Raw genomic sequence first — 12,429 nt, 5'->3', positions numbered from 1 at the left:
AAATTTATATGAAAAAGCAAAGGACTAAAACACAATGCAAGAACTTACCAGTTTCAAGACTTTTAGAACTGCTAAGTTCTTGCATTGTGTTTTAGTCCTTTGCTTTTTCATATAAAATTTAAAAGGAGCTGCCAAACCTTGCCAAGAAGTCTTGCTAGGCTTCTGCTTTAAATTGTCTTGAATCTATCATTAAATTCATAGAGAATTAACATCTTTATGATACTGAATCTGTCATGACTATGGAAAAGTTCTATTTATTTTGGTCTTCACTAATGTTTCCTAAGAAAATTCTAAATTTTTCTCCATAAAGATCTTGTATACTTTTTAGAATTTATAAATGGCATCTCTTTTAAAAATTAGATTTTTCTAACAGATTTCTGCTTATCTATAGACATGCAATTGAGTTTTATTTGTGGATTGTATATCCAGCAACTTTCTATCCCTTTTTAATTCTAATAACTGACACGTAAATGCTGGGTTTTCTATGTGCATAGCCCTCTCATCTGCAATAATGAGAGTTTTGCTTCTTCCTTTCATTCTACAGGTGAAAATAAGCAACTTTGATCTACAAATTCAAAGGGAAAAGTTTCTAAGTTTTATCATTAAAATATGAAGTCTGTTAAAGGTTTGGTTTTTTGTTTTTGTTGATAAATAACCTATATTGGGTAAAGAAAGTTTCCTTGTATTGCTGATTTGATTTGAGATTTATTACAAATGTTTTAGATTTTATTAAGCGTTTTTTTTTCTGAATCTTTGAGATATATGTATTTTTTTCTCCTTTAATCTTTTACCACATTATCAATTTTAGTATGTGTTAAACCCTACTTGGTCCTAGAATAACCTATTTCCATTTCATGGAATTTACCCATTTGTTCTAAGTTTTCAAGTATATCAGCATAAAAGTATTTACCATATTTTCTTATCTTTCCAATTCTGAAGCATATATGTTTATATCACCTTCTTTACCCTTAATCATTCATATTTTTTAAGATAATGAAGTAAATCTTTCATTTATGTCAGGCTTTAGAATGTAGTCTGGACAGTTAGTATTTATTACCTTTCTGTTCAGCTCTCTGGTCCTCCAGCTCTTTCTTAGGAGTTTTAGGTTTTATCAATTCTTTGTCCCAGGCAGCCAAAGCTTGTTTTTCCATTTGACGAATTTCTGCTTCCTCTGCATCTAAACGTCGCTTCCACTCTAACAGCTCTTCTGCATGTTGTCGCCGCTGCATCAGTTTTTGCTCTCGTTTTGTCAGAAACCTATGGTCGCACCATGAAGAATAGTGAGAAAACAAATTTATAAGCAGAAATCACTTAAAGCGGATTATTACTCATTATATTATCAATAAACTATATAACAACAGGACATTCATAATATTCCTCTGAAAACAGTTTTTGAGAGAACAGAAGCTTTGTAAGTGATCTTATTCAGGAAATGAGAGAATTTATGTTCTACTTGTAGTTAACTGTTTGGAAGATTAGCAAAGGAAAAACAGTGGTAAATTCAGAAAAAAATTTTTTCAGAATATTCAGCCAACCATGACTGATAGTACTTTTATATTCATTCTTCATAGGTGATTCTTTTTTCATAACAGAAGGTATAAAGAATTTATTCTGAAGGCTCAGACCAAAAAACACACACACTCAAAACAATAAAGACCAAAACAACAACAACAAAAACCCCCAAAATCCCAAGCAAGCAAGCAAACAAAAAACATATTCTTGTCCCTTTTTGACCTTTATTTCAAATTCAGTCTGCTTTTGCTTCAGGTATAGTGAAGCATTACCTGGGAGATGCCATGTCAAGTGATAATCTATATCTGTTTTTCATGGAGAGAAACAATAAGCACCACAGTCAGATGCCTTACACATAAAACATAACTATTTATTTACTTGAGTAAAAAATAAGGATGCACCAAATCCTCAAACTTCTCAATTTAACCCAATCTCTGAAATTAGATAGCCTAACAGATCTTGGCTCCAAAGGGTTAGAGAATAGCATTGATTTAGGAAATGTTATTTGAGAAGTTAAAAAGCTTCTATTAAGCTCTCCTCAAATGTAGATGCCATAGCTAAATAAAAAGTGGGCTGCTCATATTACAAGTGTTAGATCTGTAGTGGTAGCTAATCAACAAAAAGGCATTCACATATCCAACACACACTTGATAAAAAGCACAAGAACTGTCACTCTACTTTTTGAACAATCAGCATGTCAAATAATTTTGGGAACAAAAAGGTAAAATCTATAGGACATTTGACAAGAGGCCCCTAGGCTGTTAGGAAAAAGAAAGAAAAAAAAAAAAGCAATAAAAACAAGCAAAAAGAACAGAGCATGCTCTATCAAAGAGTGCACTGAAAAAGGTGCAAAGTTACCTGACCAACTGGTTGTAGATATACAGCTGGAATTTGGGATGAAGGTTGGGAAAACAGACACTGAGAGAGGCCCAGTGATGAGACGTAAAGACAGAGAAGAAGTAGTGAACAGGAGAGCAGTGTCTACAAAATAAGGAGGAAGATTTTAAAACCAAGAGATCAAGACGTAGAAAGAATGAGAAAGGGAAAGCATAAGAGCTGAGCACAGAACTTTAAATATGCTTCCTGAACAACATTATAAGCCACTTGGTTAAAGCAAGTGTTATACTTTGTGTGACATATAAAACATTTGCTTTTATAGATCTTACCAATGATTTCTGAATATACATGCCTTTCTTCTCAGATGTTGCTTAACCATCATCTATACTTTCAGGTAAATTTATTTGTGAGTAAAGTAATGAGGAGTGTGAAGCTAAGTAAGTTTTTTTCTCATAAGCTTTAACATAGAGTACAACAATTACGGCCATGAACCTCATAGCAATTCTATACATACATGTAATCTTTTTTTTTTTTCATACATGTAATCTTAAACAAGTAAATTTTGTACCTGTGTCTTATCATATATTTTAAACTTGAATTTAAATTTAAAAAGCACTACATTTGCCTTACTTAACTCACCATAATCTAGCTTGAAAATAGTTTAGAAAATTAATTTATAATAAAGATATCTTGTTCATATCTACAACATAAAACTTACTGCTAACTGGACCTAGTGGAACTATCTTGCTTTATATTTAACAAAGGCCCATTTAAACAATAATACTGGAATACCCGTTCTATAAAACATTAGGGTACATAATTATGAATAAACTAAGTAGGAATTCCCTGGGAATCCAGTGATTAGGACTCAATGCTTTCATTGCTTCACTGCAATGGCCCAGGTTCGATCCCTGGTCGGTGAAGTAACATCCTGCAAGCCACACGGTGTGGCTCCCCCACCCCAAAAAAGAGAGAATAAACTAAGCTAGTTCCAGTAAATACTACCAGTAGTTTAAAAGAAAAAAAAAAATCATGCTGTGGACAGTTCAATCAATCATAAGGTTAAAAGTAGTAAGAAATTCCATATGTTAAACTTTTAAAAGTAGGAAAAAAGCACTAGTTTCTCTTTTTAAAAAATTTTTAAATAAATCATTGTATATATGAAAGGATACATAAGTCTAGTAATAGGTTTAAAAAGGTTAATTCTCTTTGACAGAGCATGCTCCTGCTCACATGCACACAGTAACTTGTAGATCAAGGCCAACACTTATTGCCTTGGAAGAGCAAGGAATAATCTATCAGTAAGTCACAGATGTGAGAAAATCTAGGTATGAATCCAGTCACTCATTTGGAATTTAGAAAGTATGAAGAATCTTGACTACATGTATATCTTTAGATAACTACACGTATAGATGATTTCAAGTCTGTTTCCCCACATACAACTTAATATTCACTTTCTTTCTCTCTCCCTCCTTCTCTCTATTGTTTCTGGATTGCCTTGATTTTCTGCACCGAAGTGCAAGGAAAAACAATTTTACCAACTTTCAATAAGACACTGCACTCTTCCTTGCCCCTCTTTATGAATGTATAATAAGCTTATTTTGATGCCAATTATCAAAATATTATGCAAAAACAAATGTACTTCAAAAAAGATTCAAAAATTCTATTCGTAACATTCAAATATCACCCACCCTCTTAAGTATATAACAGCTAAATGCATGCATGACCTAGTAGAAAAAGTAGAATATTGGAACATGTGAAATAAACTGTAAAAAAAAAAAAAACATATTAAATGTTTTTGTCCAATTCAATATAGAGAATAATAACTTTCTCTCTTAGAACAAATACTAATCATTTACTTCTCTTTTACAAAGATTAAAGCATATTCAAAAGCTCTAGGGTAGAAATGAACAACAATAGAAATGCTAAAAAAAGAAAGCAGTATAAGAGATAGTATTAAGAAAAGTTTAAAGCTAGAATTTCTTCCCACAAACATGTTCCTTACTTAATATACATATATTCTAGAATTCAAGAGGGTCCTCCAAAAGTTGATTAAAATTGAGATAAAAGCAGTAATACTTCACACTAGAGTTAAAAATCCTTCATGATGCTGCACAAGTAAGACAAAATTATGAATGATGGAGACACAAATGCCTATACTCATAGAAAATGCTACTGATACACCTTATGCTGTTGTCTAGGCATTCCTCAACAAGGCCTCTGGTGGTTACAGAACACTGGATGAGAATGAGACAAATGACAGATTTAATCTAGTATGGAAATAGTGTTCCTACAATGCTTAAGCCTAAGAAATTCAAAAGAAAGTCAAAATGTTAAACTCTAACATTTCAGCCATGCAGCTATTGAACCTTGGTAATCAGCCACTGAGCACTTGCCCAGCTTCAATAAATACTTTTTAGAAGATTAATTTCTACTAAGACAACTTTAAGTTAAAAATAAAGTTACAAAATTGAAAACAGATATGCTAACTCAATTTTCACTGTAGCTGGCTGAAGTCCACAGGGCAGGGTTCTAGTTCGAGCTCTGCCATTTGCTACCTGTGTGACCTAGGGCAAGGCACTCAATCTCTATTGGCCTCAATTTCACCCTGTAGAACCAAGAGACTGTAATAGACAACTTCCCTAAAATTCCCTAGTTTCAACATTTTATGATTCTTTCTTCATTTAAGTACCTTCTCACATTTTTTGAAAAATACATAAGTCAACACATTGCTAGACCATGTAATATGAGAAGCCTTTTTTCCCACTGAGCTAATAGTGCATTGTATTCCAACGGATTCTGAAACTACGTTACAATTTGAAAGAGAAGAATTATGATCTAAATTTTAAATAAAACTTTCAGTTCTAAAGTCATCTGATTCTGAAAGCTATTAAACAACATATAAAACCTAACATCTTAAATTATTTTAAATTTTTTCTGGATCTAAACAATTCTTTCATTCTATATTGTTACAGGTAAAAATGAAACTGTGCTCTTAATTTTAAAATGAATCAATTCTCTCATTTCTAATGATATTCAAAAAAGATAAATGAGCATATGGATAGTACTGACATAAAAGAAAACACAGTCTATTTTTCCTACAGCAAAATCTATTGAATTGTTTAATAATCTGCATATACTGTACTTAAATAAATGAATACAGGCACATTATCCTTAATCTAGGAAGTAAAGGAAAAAAAGAGCATATTATTAGACTATCAGGATTTATTCATCCACTACATTTAGTCTAGAACTTTCTCTAAAAAAACTGTATATCTAATTTAGACAATGATATTTAATAGTGTTTAAAATTTTAATTAAAATGTCTTATTTAATGGAATAGTGCAAATCCAAAGTATTTAATTTTGAACACTCATCAAGAAAATCTCTGTGATATATACTCTTTTTAGTAAAAATGTCTTCTTCTGAGTTTTCTTAGCATTAGAGTTTTATATACTTTACTAAAGGAATCTGATATTTATTCTTTTTTCTATCTCAACAGTAAGCTTTTCAAGAGCAGGGTTTATGTTTGATTCATCTTCATGTTCCTCAAAACCTACTATATTCACACAATTCTCAGTAAATAATTGCTGAGAGAATAAGCATACAATTAATAAATAAAGAACAAGCTGCTGTTAACAAATGAAAGAAAAAGTGCACTATGTCCTATTTTAACACTTAATGAGGAAGATAACATCATTCTTTCAGTGTTTCATTTGCTCAGTAAATAATTTTCCTAAAACAGATCTGTCAACTTAACAGGAAGTCAAATGCATGGTTTTTTCCCCATGAGTATCTGTTTCACAAGTTTATACTGTAAATAATTCCCCTCACAGCAGTAAACAAAACTCAGATTTCATTTACCAATAATTATTAAAAAACTGAGGTCTAAACAGTGTGGCTTTTGCAAACATACTGATATTTTTATTGTAACTAACTTTTTCCATAGTTTAAATTTCTTTTGCTTTTCACTATATTGAGAAATGGAAATTATTTCTAAAATGTCAACTTGTTAAATAGGTCAAGAAAAGCCACAGATTAGAAATTTTAACAAAGGTATTATTGTTTCAGGGAAACATTAATGAAGGAAATCTTTAATTGTAGCCAAGAAGAGTTTCAACATTTCAGAAAAAATATTTATCACAGAACAAAGTTCAAAGAGTTAACAATAAGCAGTAATACATAATGAAAAAGTTCCTCCCAAAGTTATCTTAACTTATCGAGAAGGTTGACTATTTTCTGACAGGTATTTTATAATAATAAAATAGTAATCTCTTGGAAGACTGCCTTTTCCAATCTACAAAACAAATAATAGTACTTAGTAGCAAAGGCTTAAATGATTTTGTCATTAGTTATTTACTGTAGCAAATGACTACAAAATTAACTCATTCTATTTATTGAGCTGACATCCCAATATTGTTGAAAGAGATTGAACTCTCAAGTTTTGGTAATCTGAACAGTATTCAAAAATTAGTTTTCACATTACAGTAGGGGTCTGAACTCCATAGGTCTACCTACATGTGGATTTTTTTTCAATAAATACTGCAGTACTGCATGACTGTGGTTGGCTGAATCTGAAGATGTACAACTGCAGATACAGAGGAACCATGTATATGGAGGAATCACAAATATTAAAAAGCACAGACACGACTTTGTCGACAAAGGTGTGTATAGTCAAAGCTATGGTTTTTCTAGTAGTCATGCATGGATGTCAGAGTTGGACCATAAACAAAGCTGAGCACCAAAGAATTGCTGCTTTTAAACTGTGGTGTTGGAGAAGACTCTTGAGAGTCCCTTGGATTGAAAGGAGATCAAACCAGCCAATCCTAAAGGAAATCAGTCTTGAATATTCATTGGAAGGACTGATGCTGAAGCTGAAACTCCAGTACTTTGGCCACTTGATGTAAAGAGCTGACTCACTGGAAAAGACCCTGATGCTGGGAAAGACTGAAGGGAGGAGGAGAAGGGGGCAACAGAGGAGGATGAGATGGTTGAATGGCATCACTGACACGATGGACATGAGTCTGAGCAAGCTCCAGGAGGTGGTGACGGACAGGGAGGCCTGGCATGCTGCAGTCCATGGGGTTACAAAGAGTTGGGACACGACTGAGCGACTGAACTGAATTGATCATAGAAGTTATAGGTGAATTTTCAACCATGTAGATGGTTAACATTCCTAATCCTTCTGTCCCTCACTGTTCAAGGATCAACTGTACATTGTTCCAGAGATTTAAAAAAAAAATCACATAACAATAACCTCCCTTTTTAATGCACTGCTAGTTTTGAAAAATACTCCTGTTCATCCTCATATTTCAGCATCATCTTCTGAACATTAAAACTAATTTCTTTGCTGTCTTTACTCCTTCCCTCCCATAAACACAAAAGTATTGTTTCAAATGATAAATCAAGAAGTCACTGAATGCCTTAAGGCCTATTCTCTTTGACAAATTTCTCAAAAATTTATTGCAGTAGTTGACAAAGGAAGGGAGAGCAATGTTTCAAAAAATTCTAGGTGTTTAATATTTTGGGCTCTGGAAAATAACAAAACTTAGAACAAAGTCAATATATTCAACTTTTAATTTGTTATTTAGGATTTTTAAAATTTTAACAAAATTGGAAATAAACACCACATAAACTGACTAATCTTAAAAGCAGAATAAGTATTTCCTTCCACAGATGTGATTAAAATTATTAGAATATTATTCACAGAGACCAGTAATGAAGATTTTACTGGTATAGACAAGCAAGAAATCAATGAAGAAATTTCCCGTGAAGCTATTTTTCCTCCAACACTTATGACCCAAAGGCATTTACGAGGCAGATAGAAAATGTTTAATCAGTTACGAAAATTTGAGATAGATTATTCTGAATTAAAGATCCCTGGAGCAATATAGTATGCCCACATAGGCTACTGGAAAGTTTGTCAGGAAAGGAAGAAAGAATTCCTACTTGAATATGTCTTAACTGGTCTAGTCCATGGAAATCTTAGAAAAGGCATTCTTATAAAATATGTAAATATTCAGTATTCACTCCCTTATACTTTTTTAAAATTTATGTTTATTTTTTAAACTTATTTTCATAATCAATTTAGATACTTTTAAGTTGTGAAATGCCAATTTTAAGTTACTGAAATGCAATTTCAATTGAGCAATAAAGTGCCAGTGTACAACACTGTACTTACAGTGAGTAAGATTTGACTTAGAACTGCTTGACTGTTCAGAACCTAAATCATAGGCTAATATCACATAGAAACACAGAACATTAAATTTGGTGATGCGTAGTATACTGCCAAAGGATATCAAGGTACAATTTAAGTTCAATCTGTGGCCCAAACTGCTAACATAAAATAGCAATCAACAAAAATTTTAAAGGACCTTTCTTCCATATTTAAAGAAGGTAGAAAATAGTCTACAAGCAGCTACTTTATAAGTATATTTAATTAAATGTACATGCAAAAAAGTAAACTGTCAGGTAAATATCTTGATATGGTCAAAGCTGGCATATCCAAGTAGTAGTAGCTTTCTCCAAGAGTCTTTAAAAAATAATCCTTAGAAATATTTTAGAAGAATGGTAGATAGCCAAATCATTCAACATCCTAGGAGAATTTCAGACTTTATGGTTCAATTGAGCAACTGAGAATCACTCACGAGTTTAAGAGTTCACTCTTCTACTTGCGTAAGCCTGAGAGTTGTCAGAGTCACAGGATAAAATCTCAAGCTATACCACTGAATTGTTTTCCCAAGTTAGTGGAGATGTCCTCACATTTCAGAGAAGATAAAAATTTCACACTTACTCATAACTTTTAATAAAAGCAAGGAGAAAACATTATCATGGGTATATCTGCAAATACTACTTTAGTTTTAAAATAAGAAACCTGGCTGTATTTTAAAAAGAGAAAATTTGTTTTATAAATAAGGTCTATAGTTAATTGACTTCCAGGATGACTTAATCTACTAAAATGCAGCTGAAGCCATAAAATATTATGTTGTATCCATCTAATCTAATGAAGTACATTAAAAATATTATTTGTTGCTACTACTTCCAGCATAAACGAGATACTTTAAAAAATGAATTACTTTTCATCCATGCGGCTTCTCATTTTCTTCAGTTTCTGCATAATGCTGCTTGTTTCACTGCTGGAGATTGAAATAGGGGAAGGACTGCGGGTCTCCAAGTCAGTTGGAACAGGACTGGCTGCTTTACTGTCTTTTGTATCATCATCACTATGAGACTCCTGCAAACAAAAAGGGGTCAAATGTTACACTGGAATTTAAGATCTCAAACTAATTTAAACACTGTCATCTCAAAATTAATTTATCCTCTAAACAGTATTTGTAAAATAGCTGAAATTAAGGTATTACTTAAAGGGCAAAATTATACTGCACAAGTAAAATGTATATATATGTCCTAACACAGTCCCTAGATTTGTTGCTTACTGCTAAGTCACTTCAGTCGTGTCCGACTCTGTGTGACCCCACAGAGGGCAGCCCACCAGGCTCCACCGTCCCTGGGATTCTCCAGGCAAGAACACTGGAGTGGGTTGCCATTTCCTTCTCTAATCATGAAAGTGAAAAGTGAAAGTGAAGTTGCTCAGTCGTGCCCGACTCTTAGCGACCCCATGGACTACAGCCTACCAGGCTCCTCCATCCATGGGATTTTCCGGGCAAGAGTACTGGAGTCGGGTGCCATTGCCTTCTCCAAGGAGGAACAAAACCTGAATAGCACTGAGCATGCCTAGCACCAGATCTTCATTTCTAAATAAGTATCCTCTTTGGAGAAACAGCTGAAACCAAGGTTGAGGCAGGAAAAGTAAAAAATGACTGAAACATCTTGTTTCAGAAAGTAAGAAAGTGCTCAAAGACTGATGAATACATGTCAAAAGGACACAGAAAACTGCTTAAGAGGCTCCGAATGGCCCAACTTAAAAAAAAACTGAGCATCACAATAAATAGTGATAGTAACAGATTTTAATGCTGAGTAAAATAGGAATCCGTGAGTCCATACTGACATAAATAAAAGAAGAAATTTAACTCTGATGAAGAACAGGAATTAATGTAGTCTCAAAATACCATCACGCAAAGTACTTATTAATCACAAAGGGAAAGAGGGTAACTATACAGTGAAATATGGTAGATGCTACCTTCACTGTATAGTTACCCTCTTTCCCTTTATGATTGAGTCAACATCAACCCATTCCAGTATTCTTGCCTGGAAAATTCCACGAGCAAAGAAGGCTGGCAGGCTACAGGACACGGGGTCACAAAGAGTCGGAGCGACCGAACATGTATGCACACACATCAGTAATGAGATATATCAAAATCAGGTACCACCAGATCAAACGCAGAGAAGAACACACCATCACATCTGTGATATTCCTGCCAAAGATGCATAAACTGAATCTAATTATGAGGAAGCCTCAGACAAACCCAACTTGACCATTCTACAAAGTATCTGGCCTGTAATCTTCCAAAATGTGAAGGTCATGAGAATCAAGGAAACTTTCCAGACTGAAAGAGACTAAAGATAAATGAAAACTAAATACAATATGTGCTTCTGAACTCACCTTTTGAAATAAGGAACACTATTGTGACAACTGGAGAAACTTGAGTAGTGTTTGCAGATTAAATGGTAGTAATGTGTCAATATTAATTTTTTAGCAACATAATTCTTGCTCAGAAAATCAGAGCTTTTTTTAGTGTTTGAAACTTTCTATAAATTTGAGATTGCTTCAAACTTTAAAGTGTATTTTAAAAATCAAACCAGTGAATATTAAAGTATTATTTAACTATATTTCTACACAGTCTGAATCTTCCAACACTACACTGACACTACAATATTTCAGAATAAGTCCAATTTTGTTTTTGTCTGAATATCTCCTTTAGCCTTGTATCATTATATAAGACATGAGACAGCTGAAAGAGGTATCACATAAAGAGCAAAAAAATTAATTCCTCCCATTAATTCTGAAGAATATATTTGGATTGATCAGCAAAAAGCAAAGCTCTTTATCCCAACTGAGTTTATAAATGGTGGAAAACATTTTGAAACTAATATATGACTTATGTGTCCCATTCAAAAGAATAATCCATGGGGAAAATAAAATTAGAACTCTCATTTTATATAAAGGCACATATATACAACTTTATCCTGGTGCATTACTATATCACAGTGTTGGGATGAATACACATCCATCATGTAAGGAGGCAGAGTTAGGTGTTAGCAAGCAACATGAGGCAGAAAACACACAAGAATTTCATGTAGTTTACCAGTTTATTCTCCCCTGCAGACTTCAGCTTCTCCTGCAGTTTTATGGTGGTCTGTCGGATCCTTTCTATCTCCTCCTGCTGTTTAAGAATCAGCTGTCTTTCCTTCCGAGCTGCCTTATTGGCTTCTTGAAGACGTTTAATTTCTGCCTAAGGTTTAAAGATTTAGGACAGGGTTCAAAATTTGGAGAAGACAAATTCAACCTAATATTTTGAAAAGAAAATCCAATCATCACATATACGAAACTACATACATAAAGAACTTCAAGATAAAATAACACTGAAAAATTTTTAGTAGTGAAGGAGGAAAAATCTCTATCACTGTAAAATAATTTAACATGATTTAATCCTTAATTTAAGTAATTATAACCACAACAGAGTGATAATTTCATATCCCCTTCTAAAACTTAACATACCTTTCACATTTTTCCATAGTGCCTTTCAATCTTTACAGTTATTTAATAACTGCATATCATGTAAAGTAATTAATATAATCATTATTCTATTGTAAACTCCATCCAAAATAATGCTTTAATGCCTATAATTGTTTCATACCATGGGCTAGTTCTTTAGGAGAGATTCCAAAAAGTAGGACAAACAAGTCAAAGAGAATGAATCATTTTATGGCCCTCAGAACAGTTTTTACAATTGCTTTCAGAAAAGAATTTTCTCCACATAAAATGCCAACAGAAAACACCTAAGACAACATTGCATCAAACATTCTCCACACAGGATATTATTTTCTGTTGCTGCTGCTGCTGCTAAGTCGCCTCAGTCGTGTCCAACTCTGTGTGACCCCAGAGACGGCAGCCCACCA

General features: G+C 33.2%; 1 protein-coding gene across 9 annotated transcripts in view; it reads right to left on the bottom strand.

The window, feature by feature from the left end:
* Positions 1–12,429, bottom strand: part of CEP350 (centrosomal protein 350) — a 156,372-nt gene that overhangs the window by 40,633 nt on the left and 103,310 nt on the right. For 5 of the 9 annotated variants that reach the window (XM_069546189.1, XM_069546193.1, XM_069546188.1 and 2 more), the window contains 4 exons: positions 11,616–11,762; positions 9,426–9,583; positions 2,371–2,493; positions 1,058–1,257 (listed from right to left, as the gene is read on the bottom strand). In XM_069546189.1, the coding sequence (XP_069402290.1) occupies positions 1,058–1,257; positions 2,371–2,493; positions 9,426–9,583; positions 11,616–11,762 (628 nt within the window). The remainder of the gene's footprint in view (positions 1–1,057; positions 1,258–2,370; positions 2,494–9,425; positions 9,584–11,615; positions 11,763–12,429) is intronic. The other 4 variants (XM_069546196.1, XM_069546194.1, XM_069546195.1 and 1 more) reach the window with 1 other exon arrangement.

This window comes from Ovis canadensis, chromosome 12 (assembly GCF_042477335.2).
Source record: "Ovis canadensis isolate MfBH-ARS-UI-01 breed Bighorn chromosome 12, ARS-UI_OviCan_v2, whole genome shotgun sequence".
NCBI lineage: Eukaryota > Metazoa > Chordata > Mammalia > Artiodactyla > Bovidae > Ovis > Ovis canadensis.
Note: the sequence above shows the minus strand (reverse complement) of the source record. Positions and strands in the feature narration are given on the sequence as shown.